Here is a 16,618-nt window from a genome sequence, read left to right as displayed (position 1 = left end):
ATTACGTTTGTTACAGAAGTTATTCATCCGGGACAAAATTATTTTTTCAAACCCTTTGGAGAAAACAGGCAATATTGACAATGGCCTATAGTTTGCACAGTCATTTTCATCTCCCTTTTTGTATACAACTGTTACCTTTGCAGTCTGCATATTCTGTCGAAACGCGCCATTGTCTAGACAAAGGTTAAATATGTGTCATATAGGGTGCAATTATGTCGACGACATGCTTCATAGGTTTAATCTTAATACCGTCAGCATCGCTACTTCCGCTGTTATTTAATGCCAGAAATACTGACACTACTTCAGCCTCTGTAACAGAACTTAAAAAACAGGTGTGATCCGCGGTGCACTTTATGTAATTCAAAGCCTGTCAAAGCCTGATGACTGTCAGAAGGTTCACATGACCTTGGCGGCCCACCTGCCACCTAGGTTGCTTCTGTGGAGATTTTTCGCTCGCGGCCAATGACGCCGATGACGGCGTCAGCTTTTCTGCATGTGTGTTCTGTGCTTCACCACTGCAGGGGTAGGATGTCACAGAACACGGGGTGATAATTATTCAGTAAGAAGACTCCCTTTAAGACCAGCCGAGTTCCAAAACTCTTCTGAAGTTTTTTATTTCCTTTTAACACCATAATGGTAAGCCAAACACATTAAGCACAGACTATTTCTCTTTTGCCAAGTTAGGACAGGAACATACTCCAGCTGAAAGCAATGTTCTTAGAAAGTCTGAGCCATTGGTACAAACAGTGTAAACAAAACTGGAGGAGAATGCAGGGTGCCTCTCTTCTTTTGGATATAGCGAATAGATGAAGCGAAATCAGTTAACTTTGAAAATATGTCATTTCATGAGCACTTCTCTGAATGGTGAAATCTTTACAGGATGTGTTTGCAAGTAGTACTGTTTTTTTAACAGCCCTTATAGCTTCTCTATGGTTTTTTGCTTACTCGTACCATTGACTTATTTGTTCCGGTGTGTGTATGTGGGCGCATGCATATTTGGAAATTAGCAGGAAGATATTTCTGCCGGCAGCACTGTTCGCGGCAGTGACGGTATGGGTGAGTAGCCTCACCCCTCATCACCGGAGAACATATGATGCAAAGAGTCTGCAGGCTGCTTCTATGGCTTATACCTAACCTCGTGCCTAGCAATGGAGAAGCCATTTGATTGGGCGCAGTTTTAGAAAAGAAATGGCAGTCGATGTGCTCCTGCTTGGTCCGTCTTCGGCAGAATCTGTTAACGGACTGCCAACCCACATGACACTCATTGATGTACTAAGTATGTTTGTTGGTTTCAATGCCAGAATCACTGCCATTGTGCTTAAGCGTTGTCCAGATGAAGTGATTGACAAACTCGCTCGTAAATCATGGTGCTATAGCCCGCGAGTAAAGCGGCATTCTTTGAAGAAGGCGATACTTTGTTTTTGCCTCTTTTTCTTGAGCCGTCACCTCATTTTCTCTGGCACCACCACCTTTTACTATTACAGGAAATGAAATAGGATAGCTCTCACCGCCATGGGTGCTTGAAATCTGAAAAATAAAAGGAAGCCTCTTCTTGGTGCATGGAGCCTCCTATGGGGATGGACACTGCTAGCTCATCCTCATGTTTACCACCATCTAATAAACGTCATCAATATATGAGTAGTAGATTGCAAATTGCATTATTATACCTCTGTCAAGGGGGCAAGTTAGGTGCATTTACGGAGAGTGTCACTCGCTATAAGTGCACTTTGTCAAACCTAAACGTCGGCAGTGGAGTGTCACTCACAGAAGAGTACACTCCAGCAGTAGCGCTTTCAGGGAACAACTTTAGAGGGCTGAGTACATGACCTTCCCCACTTCCGTGAGCCGAAAGGCGGCCTGCAAGTTTAAAATGCACCACACGAGGTGTAGTCCGGGTAGCCTTGCTCTAGCTTCGAGCATTTGGATGGTCTATGATGGACAAACAGATGAATTGTACTGTGGTATCGCATGGAAAGGCGTGTTATGAAAGCAAAGTGGCTCAGAGGGAACTGAAGGCAGTTCTTCGAATCACCTCCTATAGCGCTCGAGGTCACTCGCTTTAGCGCTTGAGCAGACAGCAAGCGTCACATCGGGAACCTCACCAGTTTGTTTTGATGCCTCCGCGCACTGCATACGCTTATATTCCACAGAGCGCAGCAAAGCACCAAAGTGGATTCTCAGCCGATAAAAGCTGCTCCCTGCAAAACATTTTTCGGAATTGCCGCTAATAAATCGGCAGAAGTGCGGTGATTTAGTTTTACCAAACCGATGTAAATGCCTATAGTTTTACAGTTCCACACATCGTGGCACATGAGGGACAGTATCGTCTTCGTGTCTACTACATTTCTGGAAAGTCCTGGCCGCTCTTTAGCCATAACCGAGAAACTGATACATTTTTTATTGTGTACGTAAATTACATTTGGCACAAAGAAGTAAGTAATGACTCATTTCCTTAATGAGTTGCTGCAATCGAGGACCGTGTGCCCAGATGCTTATGTCGGGCGAGCGGCGCGGGGGATATCCAGACAACCACACAATAGATGAAGTTATTGCTTCCACACAGACTTGCTCCGTGCTTGTATTTCAACACGGTCTTCCAGGTAAGCGGTCTTTATAGCCTCGCTACAGTATGTAAAAAAGATCGCATTTATTCATTTGCAGATACTGCTGTTTGTGGCGCCGAGCGCTTTCTCCCATACTAAACAACCAAATGTAGCGGGAAAATGTGACAAAAAACGAACACAGAAACAAATGTGTGACCACCATATTGGCACGTAGTAGTGACTGCAGTTTGGAGAGCAGGAAGACAGTGAAAATGGCTCCTAAAAATGTCTTTATTTGGGCTGACTTGCATCCGCAAAGAACTCATGAGTTGGCAGGGGCGTAACAACAAGCTTGATCGCCAGTTGTCAGATTGAATGCCTGCCGCTCTCGGCCATGCTCAGTTTAAAGCTCATAGTGAACCTCGAGATAAAACATGCAAAGTTACTAGAAAATTCTGGAACAATATAGAGTCGGCTCCGCCTGGATGCGATCAGTCGACATAAATCTGGTCGCGTCTTCCATCACAAATAGCGATAAAGGAGCATTTGTCAGCCGCTTTGTAAAATGAACACTAAAAGATTCTAGGCAATAGGGAAGCATTGCAGGGGGTGGCAGAAAGTTAGGTGGGAGGATGCGATTTAAAATTTTACGAAAATGCCTTCTTTTCACATATAGCTTTAGTGTCGACAGCATCATCTCACAATAAAATAATAGTATGGTCAATCTCCTCGACGCCTTCGGCAGCGGGGCTAGCGGGCGCCAGGCGAGCCGGACCCCAACGTCGGGCCAGCGGCAGCTGCGAGGCGGTTGTGGCAAGAAATTTGCAAATATCACAGTTGTTACCTCTACCAGCTGCTCAGTATTGGTCAGCGATACTCAAAAATGACACTTTTTTCACATTTCTTGTCCCATGGTTTATTATTTGCGTCAAGAACACTCTTTAGCTCGTTTTTATGACGTCGGCAGACGGTATCCAGGCTGGCCGGCAGGCTCGGCGCGCACTTCACGTCCGCATAAGAAAATACAAAACAGCCATACTACCAGAAAGGTTGCTTGCTAGATTAGAGCTACGACAGCATGACTGTGAGAAAAGTGGTTCTTTCGGCAACGACACTGCCTGCGGCAACGCCGGGCGACGACCTGCGCTCTGGTCGCTGACTGCCCTAGTCGTCGCTAGGCCTAGCTGGTTTCGCATCGACTCCGGAGCTGACGGCGCTTCGGGACTGGCCAGCGCTCAGAAACGTGCTCCGCTCGGCACCCCTTTACTGTGAACTCGTCCCATAATAAAAGATATGTTCCATATCCACGACGTCTTCAGCAACGGAGCTAGCAGACGGCAGGCGAACCGCGTCAGGTAACAGCAGCACAAAAGCGGCAGTGGGTTGAAATTTGCTTGCATCGCAGTCATCACTTCTACCAGGAACTCAGTATTTGCCAACGATCGTCAGAAACGATGCATTTTTGATATTCATATATCCCAGGTCTTGCTATGCACGTGAACAAACAATACTATCGCGTTCTTCGGATGCCGGCGGTCGGCACGAAGACTGGCGCGGGCCGCCAGGCTCCAAGCAGTGCGCCCTATGTCATCATGACGTTGCCGCTCTCCGCGCTGCCGCTTCCCGTCGTTGCGTTTGCCGCGAGCGGCCCTCCGTTGACATCTAGCAGGCCGGACGCAGGCGACGAGGTGTGATCGGTCGTTGCGACGCTGTTCGCAACGGCGCGCCGCAGATCGCGCTCACTTTTCGCACATGTGTCCCCGCCTTTAAGCATAGTTCGGCAATACGTTGACAAAAACTAACCAAGCGAGTGGCGGTTAGCAGGAAATGCGGCTCGCTGGTGCATCGACTGCGCTCACGCGGTTGTGGCTGTGGCCCGCTCATCGTACGGCAGTGTATTTTGGTATGACATCACTAAAACTGTAATTTTTCTACCAACCTTGTGATGTCAGAGTTGATGGCGCTAGCGATGGGTCTAGATCTTGAGAGTGAGCATTTAGGTAATCTTTGGAACCTAATTAAAATATTTTTTAAACGTTTGTTGTGTCCAACACCTGGCTGTGAGTTCCCTTACATACATAGGAATCCCATAGCAGGCTTTTCATAGCTTCAAAATTTGGTGTCTCCACCCCTTTAAGCAGAACCGAAAACTGGGCGAGTTGGTGAACGTTCAAAATTATGTACAGCGCGAAAACGAAGACAGGGGAAGAAACACGCAAACAAACAAGCGCTTCTTTGTTTGCTTGTTTCTACCCCTGTCTTCGTTTCTCATGCTGTACATAATGTTGAACATTCAATACAATGAAGAAGAGTAGCTTGTTGGGCCGCTGGTGCATGGTAAGTGGAAAACTTTGCATTGTTATCTGCTCTAGAAAATCCTGTAAAAGTACAAGTCTGGCCTACATGCTGAGTGTCACAGTTCATTTGCACCTCCTGATTTCGTTTTGTTCTGCACATGTAGATGACTTTGTTTTTTTTAGTACTGTTTGTGCATGCTACAGGTATAATGCATTCAAGTGGGACGTCTGCATTAGTACCATTGGCAGCCAATTCTCGTACTGCAGACAGTGGCTAACACTATGGCACCTGCTCTTGTACCCTTCTCTTCGCCACATTTATTGGTAGTGTCATGAGCCTGCATTTGGTGGTATGGCATGTTCTGTGTCACCTGAAAAACTGTCCTGGCAGCTTTGAAGCACGAATGGGTGTTGTAATAAATGCACCATAATTCATGTCATGGCTTATGGATGTCCTACTTAATTCCACCCCATGAAGAAATACTGGATGCGTTACTGCTACAATACAGTGACGGCAATCCAGAAGTTGGGTGAAGTAGATAGGCCTATGTCAAAAGTAACAAAATTCATCCTATCCTAGAACCTAGAATGTTCACTATTGGCATATCATTTGTGTCCAGTGTAGTATTTTGAATCCAGCTGCTGCACCTTATGACACTGGTAGGGCACATTATTGCTACTGCAATCTAAGTCCTGCCCGTAGTGTTATTTTCATGTTCAAGGTACCTGAAAAGCTTCATGTGCTACACATGGTCCAGCCCTATCATTAAACTCTCATAAACAGTGGCTGCTGAGAGTTTGGGCTCCGATATTGCATTGTACTTACTTTACAAAACAGCTTCAGCACACTGGATGGATTGAGGAATTTCCTCAGTGATTATTAGCAGTTGCTGTAGTATTCATTAACTGATATTACATTCACTTTGATGTGCGATTTCACTTTAACAGCTCTTGCTAAATCTGGAAGTTGGACTAGTTGCTGTGTATTTAGATGCAGCACAGAATGAACACAGGCACATATGAATGAAGGCGGAATTGCTGTTTTTTCTCATGATATAAGGCCATTATAAAATACTCATGACTTGTCATTTTCAGGCACTATGCGGTACATTCAAGGAGATCAGTCAGCAGCACCACGCACACACACCAACATGCGTGAAGACATGCGGGCTGCCCATAGTGGTCACCAGCCTGTGCACGGGGTGAACCTCCAAGGCTTCAAGGATGAACCTCGAAGGATGAGCCTCGAAGGCTTCAACCTTGTGTGGACTCTGCCGCCCGACTATATGCACTGTGTGCTAGAGGGAGTTGCGCAGCAGCTGACAGAGATGTGGCTAACTGCTGTTGGCAAGCCTTTCTACATTGGTAGGCATATTCGTGAGCTTCAGAACAGAATTAAGCAACTTAAGCCTCCAATTTCGTTCTGCCGCTTGCCTAGGCCAATTGCTAAGAGTAAGAATTGGAAGGGGACTGAGTGGCTGTTCTGGCTGCTTTATTATGCTCTTCCTTGTTTAAAAGATTTGATTGCGGACAGGTACCTCCATCATTTTTCTTTATTGTGCCAAGACATTTTCCTGCTCATCCAGACGTGTGTCAGTGACGTAGATCTAATTGAGGCAGACCAGCTTCTTTCATCATTTGTAAAGAGAATTTCAGTCCTGTATGGAAAAAACAGTGCAACATTCAACATGCATCAGTTGCTACACCTTGCAAAAAGTGTAGAAATGTTAGGACCTTTATGGGGACCTCCACATTTCCATTTGAGAATGGAAATGGGCCGTTTTTGAGACATGTGACAGCTGCAAAAGGTGTGCCAATGCAGGTTGCAGAAAGTTGTATTATGAAGACATGGTTGAAAAGTGTGAATTGATTTGTGGAGCTTTCGGTACATCTTTTGCAACTGAAAAACCAAATGATCAAGATGCGTTCCATGAGAGGAACTGGTGCCCATGTGCTCGGAGCTCCACTGAGGTCAGTTTATCTAGAAGAGACTGTAGCTGAGATGTTTTTCACTGAATATGGGCAAGTACCTCCTATGATACATTATGCTCGAATAGAAATTAATGGTATCACAATTCACAGCACTCAGTACAGTAGAGCAGAGAAAACTTTCTCTGAGTGTGTGAAGACGCATAAGTATGCATTACATTCCAATGGACATATGTTCCTTCAGTATAAATGTTCAAAATGTTGCACTTGTGTGCCAAGAATTGGTGATCTGTGAGGCAACATTTCAAGTGCATACACCTTTGTAAGCGTCCCCCACCAAGTCGAAATCTCCTTCTGTTCTCACCTGATGATGTTGCTAACCAGTGTGTGTTCCTTCAGATAGACAATGTTTCGTATGTTTGTGACATTGAAAATAATTATAAGATAGACTGAGTGTCAGAAAAAGTGCAGTGTGATGGTACGGACAGCCTTAAATGGCAACTGCAGCACTTTTTTGAGAATTTCGCGATATTCAAGGATTAAAATCTATGTAGGCTGTAGGTAAAGCATGTCAAGTGCTTTTGCACTACTAGCATTTAAAATAGTGACGTTGACGATTGAATTTTGCGCATCTCCGCAATGCACCGGTGGGGTGCAGGGAAATTCAGCGTGACGTCACGGAAGGTATGATTTAAAATTACCGCTATCATCAGCCACACCCTTCCCTGACGCGTTAGATGCTGCCAAACAAATCTCGGCAGCGTTCGCCTTCGGTGGCACTGGTTTTTTTCCTTCAAAGCAGGGGTTTGTGCGTGGGAAATGTACCGATACCTTCGGTGACGTCATCATGCGTCACCCACTTTGCGTTGTGCGCTGCGGAGAAGCTTGAAGGGCGTCCGGATTTTATTCGGCGATTACTTCACTATTTCAAGTGCTAGCTCAAAAAGACTTCTCATGCTTTACCTCCAAGTTTCACACATTCGACCCTCTTAAGCTAGTTGATTTCTAAAACATATGCAGTTTCCCTTTAAAGGGGAACGAGGGGTTTCAAAATTTCTGCTAATGCAGTCATAGATATGAAATGTTGAGGTAAAATTAAGTTAGGTTTCTACTAGCCTGCTGCTTTAGCATTGCTTCTTAATGTGAAAAGAGACCGGGTGCCGGCATTTTCCTCACTGGGCAATCCGCAGGGTTTCCCTCGTTAGCCTCTCCTGTACCACACTGTTAATTCCAGCATTCCCGATTGTCCGATGCGGCGCGGCAAGAGCTCCAGCTATAGTAACTGGAAAAACTTTCCAGTTACTCTAATCCAGGCTTACGCCGATGACACTCTCTTAATCGTTTTGGCCAAATCACGTAGACACTTTTAGTCGGGTATCAGCGGATGTTCTTACCAGCAATGCGGCCTAGGCGGCTAATGATAGTGTCATAATTTCTACTTGAAAAACTTTTTTGCGTCTTTTTCTTAGGTGGTGCCATAAAAAAAACATTCCTACCATCCGTCTTGTGGGTGACAGCTTTCTAGTTCGTCAAAATCTTGCGATTTTTGTGTCATCTTCGAACGCAGCGTTTGCTTTGTGCCCACGCTAATTATCTGTGAAAGTCTACAGTCCCTCTTTCGTCTCGCATTCATTTTTGTATGCGCATTTATATTAATTGCATCTTAGTCATCTCCTTTACGTTCAGGTTGTCTGGCGCACTTTAACGTACGCGTCTCCTGCATAGCGGACGGACGGCGCGAACTGATTTAAGGGGTAAGATTTTGTTTACCCAGTTTGCCCCATCACTTACATTCTCGTGTCATAGCGCACTACGCCAATACCATCAATTCAAATTCTTTTACAAGCTTCTTAGCTTCCATTGCATCTTGACGTATTGTGCACACAGGATCTCTTTCTTCGCATACTTCGACCAACTTTCGGCGGCCACTCCTAGCTTCTTGTGCTTCTCCTTTACTCCTGTGACCCGTATCGAAACCACGCATCTCTGAAAAATTCGGTTGTGATGTATTGTCCTTTCCAATCACCATGTCCGCTCATTGCCACGGTTACATGGATTATGTTTATTTACGGACGGCGCTTATGCTCAAACTGCAGCTGGGGCGGGGTTTGTGGCCATTCCACCAAATGGGAGTCTCCGTCATGTCGCTCATTTGCGCTTAGAGATCGGTTCCATTGCTTACTGTGCTGATATACTGGCGTTCCATGAGGCCTGCATATATGCCTACAGCTATATCTCTACCATTCCAGTTTGAATTTAGTAATGCGAAAAGATTATATCGTTCATCGGTCAGAAAATCTGGCGTTGACCGTCCACGAGAAACCGACGGAAACCCCAACCTGACCATATGACGTCAGCGGGAGTGCCATAAGACATCATGAAAGAAAATTTCTTCCGAAGTGTGTTTAGAGTCCAGGCCGGTGCAATATGTTTAATGTTTTTATGTTTTTAGTCAGTGGCGTATGGTATAAATTTCCGTTGCTGGACTAAATTTTTTACAGTTGCTAGCCAGCGCTCGTGTCTCTTTTTGTCCTGTATGTTGCGCTAACGATTTTTGTGTCATGAACCAACTAGCCCATCTAATTCTTGTCTTGGTCACATCACTCCCACGGTCCTTTGGCTCACGAGGCTTCGTATTCAGTGGATTACAGGGGCCTGTCAGCTCCCCTGGCTGTTTGGCTCACCTTCAGAATTTCGTGATCCTAGCTCTGTTCAGGCTTTTGCAACAGCGTGCCCTTCACACTACGGGCACGATTGTGGGAGCCCTAAAACACACAGAAACTTCCTGTCCAAGAAGAGTCCCAGTGATTAGATGACATTCTCGTGCAAGGTCCCTCAGCAAATTTCCCTTGGTTGCCCACTGTTCTAGAACACTGAGCTGCATTTAACCTCCGTGCATATTAATTTCCGTTCTCACTGCCCTTCTCGCTTAAACCGCTGCATCGATCGAGCATCTTCAATCAGTGCTCATATTGGTGATGTCCCTCCTCACATTATTGCATCTCCCTACGCTGTTTCCGTTGTTGGCGACGCTGGCGATGGACTAGTGCGCATTACGTCGAAATTTTGCTGTGGTTACCTCTTGCACTCGCCCCGTGCACGCGCTCTTATTCGCACTGGTGTAAATCTTCAGGTCATTCTCCCTGAGCTTGTTTGTCGTCGTCCTGGCTCTTTTGAGCGTTAGTAGCTCTCTCGCGCCGCTTCTGATGTCTACAGGTCCTGGGCGCCCAGACGGCCTATACTGGCGAGGGCTTCCTCTGCGCCTGCGGCCTGGACATCGATTCGCGCGAGCGTTCACCGTCCCTACTACATGCACCTTTTCCTTCCGTCCCGACGTTCATTTCATGCTGTTTTGTCTGTCGTTTTTTTCCCTCATTCTGCGCTGATTGCACCACACTACCTTGACATCTTTCTTTTTCCACCACCCTTTCGGCGCTTGGCTTCCTTCATGGTTTCGCCGTTGAGTTCTACAAAAACTGTTCCGTACATACCTCCGTAGATACAGGCATGGGATCATGCATATTCTTGCGTTGCTTCCTTACCGGCCAAATATAACTTAAGTTCTTGTTTCTATATTTTATTGTGACCTTGTGTTTTTTGTTTCTCGTCGATATGTTTTTGCTTACGTCTTCAAGGGTTCAATTCGATTCATTTTCTGGAGCAATGACCATTTCAGTCCAATTTTACTCTGGATGTAAAAAAGCCTGGATAATTTTCAGTCGTTCCTGCTCCAACAACGTGTGAACAGGTGAATTTCTATCACAGATGGAGACCACAGCAGCAAGGCCACAGGTCAAACTTTCACTGACTGTGCAGCGAACTTTTCAGCAGGCAGTTTCTTCAATTATAGTAGAGACTATGCGAATCTACAAGAGGGGCAGTGTCAAAGAACTAGCGAATGATATCAATGCTGTAGACCCTACAGCTGCCTCTGCACCTTTCCAGGCTCCTGCAGAGTACAGAGGGCAAAACACATGCCTAGAACAACTAAACTGTTTTCCGGAGCTCCCAAAGCCGCTGCAACCAAGAAGGCAAAAAATGATGATGAAATTCGGTGAGTTTAACAGCACATGTTTACACCCAGACCATTTTTGACCATATCTTATCACTAGTTATCGCGCGATACGCCCGAAACACGCTCAGAGCGTGTTCTAGACATGCGTCTTGCCCTCTGTACAGATACACCTATGTATTACAATCCAGCTAGATGTGGATATAAGTGTAAGTAATGTGTTTTGCACAGAAAACATGAAACAGCAATCATTATCGTGGTTCTTTTGCTAGGCAACGTTTTATGTCAGCATCAGAAAAGTCCTTAAGCTAATGTGGTGATGACAAACAACAGAGTGGGGACCATGGTGAAGTTGGCAAAGCCAGAAGACATGGTGGAGGTCGCCCGCGAACAATGTCTCCCGAAGCGGCTACTGAGCGTGGGCCAGCAAACACAGTAGATCTCGTCCAACTTGAAGCAAAGCAGTGGCTTCGTTCCAGCAAACGTGAACTGATAAATGCTAGACCCAGAGGCATGCATCACATGACTGCATAAGGTGCATGTTCTTGCTAGGTTAGCCATTTTCTCAGAGGTCAGTATGGAGATAGCCACTCTTAAGAGCTAACATTGTTGCATCAAAGAGCCACTTGACCTCCCAAGCACAGATAGTGCTGCAAAAGAAAATAACTGCAAGAGAGTCCTTCAGCTAAGCCAGTGACGGCAACAAAGTGGGAAACCTGGTGGAACTCACTAAGCTAGAAGTCAATTTGGAGGTCACCCACAAATGCGGTCTGTCGAAGATACACAAAGCGTCTACCTGCCGCGGTGGCTCAGTGGCTTGCGTTCTCGGCTACTGAGCCGGAGGATCTGGGATCCACAGCGGACGCGTTTCGATGAAGGCGAAACACAAAACACTCCCGTGTGCTGTGCGACTGTGGTTCAAATTAAATTGGAGCCCTCCACTACGGTGCCCCTCATGGGCTTCAGGAAGTAAAACCTCCCAATTTACAATCTTTGCTTTAGGTTGGATGAGATCTACAAAGTAGTGGCTTCTTTACATAGTACTGCAGTGTTATGCGCGTTAGTGGCACGACACTGGTGGAGTGTACTAGGGGACTGCTGTAGTAGTACCACTCCACAACTGCACAGTAAGGTGCCAATGTGGTTTACTGCATAATAAGCCACGCAGTTAACACTGAGAACCAGTCCGCATTACTGCAGTTTTCACAGGATTGCAAGTTAACACTGAAAGTCAGCATTTATTATGCTAAAACTTTTTAAGATTAAATTCTGCTGCACTGTCATGCATGCTCAATTCAGTCGTACTTTCTTATTTTTATTTCTCAATTGTGACGGGAGCAGACTGTTACTGCCGTTTAGCCCAAATACGAAAGACATATCACCTTCCTCCTCGAACAACAATCCTCAGATTACCATGCTTTGCAGTTACTATCCGTGAATAAAAGTTTGTGCGGTCACCCAGTTACTTGTGATGGGATCTCAACAGTCCTTTCACTGCTTGATATAATTAACCGATATTGTTCACTACACACATTGAGAGCCGGCATTTTGCCCCTACCATCCAGTGTTCTCACCTAAGGTTTACAGTACGCGCCGAAAAATGAAGGCATGCATCAGATCATTCACAATGTATGTATAATGTTTTTGGCACCTGTTCAAGAAATCAGATATGTTTACACTCTGATTCAATTACAACCTCTGGATGCGGTGACAGGCCAGACTCAGATAGCTGAGGCAGCAGCGCCGTTGCGGTTGTCTCCGTTGGCTCATATGAAGCTGCTGGTGCCACAGACTCCTGCCCGGGCACCAAAGGAAGCTCATGGGGAGCCGGAGGATGCATCAAACGCCCCTCCCGAGCAAGATTTTGCTGCTTCACTTCATAGCGAGTGGTAGATTCTGCCACCTGTACATGCACAAGAAGCTCTGATGGCCAAGCTGTCTGCGGTGGTTCTGATTGAGCAGACACGGCAGGCCCTGTTTCTCGTGCAGAGATCGCCATAGGCACCGTCAGTTCTGTAACGGGATCCAACAACTTTGTCGTTTCGTGTGGCAGTTTGGACGAAGCTTAAGTCACCATGAGCTCCTCCGCAGCTTCCATTGCAAGGCGCTGCAACTACATCTTGGAGAGAGTAGCAGACTTCAGCTGTTTTGCAAGAGATGCCTGTATGCTAGTTCCCAACAGGAGTTTAGATTCACATGGTTCTGAAAGAAGTGGCAACTCCCGCAATCACCCTGGCTCCAGTGCAGGTGTTGCTGCAGGCTCCATGGGCTTTTCAACGCGCTCCAGCACTCCTGCTCTTTATTGTGGCACTTCTGAGAAAGCCAAAGGGACATGTCCCTGCAGAGCTTCCCTTACATGACCCTGCTGTTCCAGTGGAGGGGAAGTGGAAGACTCCACCTGCTTCGCCTGCGGCGCCTGCACAATTGCGTCCAACAGCCTTTTGGACTGGCGTGATTCTGAAGTAGGAGGCAGCTCTAGCACAGGCCTTATGTCTGGTGCAGACATGGACGCAAGCACAATTGGCTCTTTGACGGGCTCCAGCACTCTTGCCATTTCGTGTGGCAGTTCGGACGAAACTGAAGTTGCCACAAGTTCCTTAACATCTTTCATTGGATGATCCTGCTGCTCATTCACAGATTCCCGTATGCGAACCTCTGAGAGTCGTATGGATTGAGCTGATTCTGACAGAACAGTCACTTCTGGCACTAGCCCTGGCTCTGGTCCAGAGATGGACGCAAATGCCATTAGCTATCTGAGGTGTTCCAGCACCTCTGCCACATGTCCTGTGGCAGTTCGAGCCAAAGGGACCACAGGTTCCTCCACAGTAGCAGGCTGTCGAGATACCTGCCTGTCGAGATACCAGGCCTGCCGAGATACCTTCACACAAGCCTCGAATAGTCGTGTGGGTTGGGATGGATATGAAGGAGGAGTCAACTGTGGCACTGGCTCTGATGGAGAGGTCTCTGGCTTTGGTGTGAAGGGCGCTGACTCTGGCGACCAGGCCAACCCGTGGGGGTTCTGAGGACAGCTCTGGCAAGGTCACCTCAGATATGCCAACCTTGCTTTCCTCCCCACCACGTGGAGGAGGTTTTTATTGTCTCTCATCAAGTGGGGAAGTTATTCAACTCAGATGCTAACCTGCGCTATGCCACAAGCTATAATACTGGGCGTGGGTGCATCAAGATCAGGTGAGCAATAACAGGCGCTAGTTGGTAGTTTATTGTACACAAAACCGCACCAGACTGATCACTGAAACATGAAGCCATATTTGTGCGTCCTAGTTGTTTAATTATCACTCCGGCGTGATTTTCTGCGCAAAGGTTTCAGGAGCTTGGGGAACAAATGCTGAGATAATTCTAGCTCGTCGCTCGTGTTGAGCATTTAGAGCCTAGATATGTTTTATTAGAACTATGCCTCCCGAGATAGCAAACTAATTTGCACACGACATATCCGCAACGAATTTGAAAACTGATCAATAAGTACATGCACTTATTTGGACAACCTTATGCTGAAAAAATTGCCACTCACAGGCACTCCAAGGTATTCTCAAGAGGATAAGCAATTATTTACACTTGCTCGCACTGTGCATTGTTCTGAATAGTGTGACATAGGATCTAGTGCACATGCTACTGAAAGTGCCTGAAGGCTTTGTAGTTTCACCGGTTTCATTCCTCGTGTTGTGAAGACCAGTGGCAGTGGCGCCATTAGGTTTTACAGTGGAGCACTGTAGAACAGACTGTGGAACACAACTGTGTGGCATGGGGAAAGGGAGACTGGGAGGAAGAAGTGGATGTGCATGGTGCTTGTTGTGAGTAGAGAGCACTGTCGTGTTGGAGATATTGAGTGTGGTATGTCTGTGATCTCCGCGCGAACTGGGGCGACCGAAGGACACCGTCATGGAGAAGTATGCGACTCTATGACCTCGAGGCCTATCAATGTCAATAAATGATTGAGCAGTAGGCTTTGCGTCCCCCATCACGCCATATGATGATGACTGTGTTGAATACTGTCCGATCATATTCCTTGACGATGTGTCTATCTTGCAGTCTACCCTGAAGAAATTCCCTCTCTGGTGCAGTCTATGGCAGATGACTTTCAGTACTGAAAAGTTTTATGATGTGCAGTTTACAAAAAAAGATGAAAAAGTCCCCCCTTCCCTCCCCAGCTCAGGTAAAATAAATAATGTAGTTCGAACTATAGAACCTGTTCAATACATTGAGGTTACATTTGCTGAAATACTGCAGGAGCCTAATCATACTGGCTTAATTACAACAAAAGCTTATTGTCTCCTCCAAGTAGACCCCTTGGGCTGTATACTAATGACAGACTGCACGTACCAGGTGTTTCAGGAAAGCTCCCACTAATGAAAAACGCACAAATGTCGAGCTATAACATTCTGGTAATGGCCCAGGCCATATTTGGTGGTCGCTATCGTGTCGGGAACGCTCAATTATAGCTGGACATTGATTTTGGTCCAAATCGGGCAAGGTGAAATTTCGGGGGTGGTTCCAATTTTGGTTGGGGAATCCTCCCTTACGGCGCGGTTTCAGGTGTCCACCGAAGTATGTGAGACAGATATTGCGCCATTTCTTTTCCTCAAAAACTAACTTAAAAATTTCGTGCACCGACATCGCACAGCACACGGGCGCCTTTGTACGTTTCGCCTCCACCGAAATGCGGCCGAGGCGGTAGGGTTCCAACCCGTGTACTCCGGCTCAGTAGATGAGCGCCTTAACAACTGAGCCATCGGAACGGGCGAGTATAGTTCAGATGCCCCTCCGTATACTGACATTTTCCAGGTTATGAGGACAATAGTGCAAGGCTTTTGCACTAAAAATAAAAGAAAAAAACCTATCTCACTGGCAAGTTTCATGTAAATGTTCTCCACTTCTGGAACATGTGTGTGTGGCAGTGGCACAATTCAAAGAAAGGTGATAGCATCCTGGACTCTCCTTTATTGCACCAGTTGGTGCAAATGCTGTCCCATTCTATCAAATATGTGATCACACATCTGAGGATATTTTTGGGCAGCGTCCTAGATGCATGCTACTTAAATTGAACCCGCCACATATCTTCGGGCTGTCACCTCCCAGCTACATGCGTAGTCCGAGAGGCGTTTCGAAGTGTTTCACTACTATGTGTGCCACCCAAAGGTGGCAAAGTCAGCTCTAAGCGAGAGACCCTGTGCATGCAAGGCGTGGTCGTGCACCCTCCCCAGCACATACCTCACCAGAAGAGGGCGAAGGCAACACAAGGCACAAGCAGATCTCACGAGATCACGGAACAGGGCCAAGCGTGGATCGTTGTGGGATGCGTCTATCATAGCTATGATGTAAAAGCCATTGCTCAAGAAATGCATTCGTGCCTACCATGACTTTAGAAGCGCCGTTTGCGATACAGCTTGCACAGCGACAGAAAACATTAATCCAACATGTTGGTTTGGTTTGGTTTATTGGGGTTTAACGTCCCAAAGCAACTGAGGCTATGAGAGACGCCGTAGTGAAGGGCTCCGGAAATTTCGACCACCTGGGGTTCTTTAACGTGCACTGACATCGCACAGTACACGGGCATCTAGAATTTCGCCTTCATCGAAATTCAGCCGCCGCGGCCGGGATCGAACCCGCGTCTTTCGGGACAGCAGCCGAGCGCCGTAAATCCAACATATTGGTTTTCTTTGTAAGTTGTGAAGGCACTGCAGGCAGCAATCAGGTTGTCTTCAGGACTGAATGAGAAATCCACAGTGAACAGAGATAAAAGCTTTGTCAGACAAGCTTATAGCATTCTGCATATGGGAAATGCCAATGTTGCAAAATGGAATATGGAGAAAATATGCTTG

At 46.5% G+C, this 16,618-nt stretch overlaps 1 protein-coding gene across 1 annotated transcript in view; it reads right to left on the bottom strand.

Moving 5' to 3' along the window:
• Nucleotides 1–13,335, bottom strand: part of LOC149356560 (DNA (cytosine-5)-methyltransferase 1-like) — a 59,616-nt gene extending 46,281 nt beyond the window's left edge. The window contains exons 1-2 of the mRNA XM_089576373.1: nucleotides 13,138–13,335; nucleotides 10,693–10,718 (exon numbers count right to left, since the gene is read on the bottom strand). Of these exons, the coding sequence (XP_089432499.1) occupies nucleotides 10,693–10,718; nucleotides 13,138–13,335 (224 nt within the window). The remainder of the gene's footprint in view (nucleotides 1–10,692; nucleotides 10,719–13,137) is intronic.
• Between the last annotated feature and the right edge of the window lie 3,283 nt (nucleotides 13,336–16,618).

Source organism: Amblyomma mixtum, chromosome 3 (assembly GCF_055824585.1).
Source record: "Amblyomma mixtum isolate Tamu chromosome 3, ASM5582458v1, whole genome shotgun sequence".
NCBI classification, from domain to species: Eukaryota; Metazoa; Arthropoda; class Arachnida; order Ixodida; family Ixodidae; genus Amblyomma; species Amblyomma mixtum.
The sequence above is the reverse complement of the archived record's forward strand: the minus strand, read 5'-3'. Positions and strand labels throughout refer to the sequence as shown.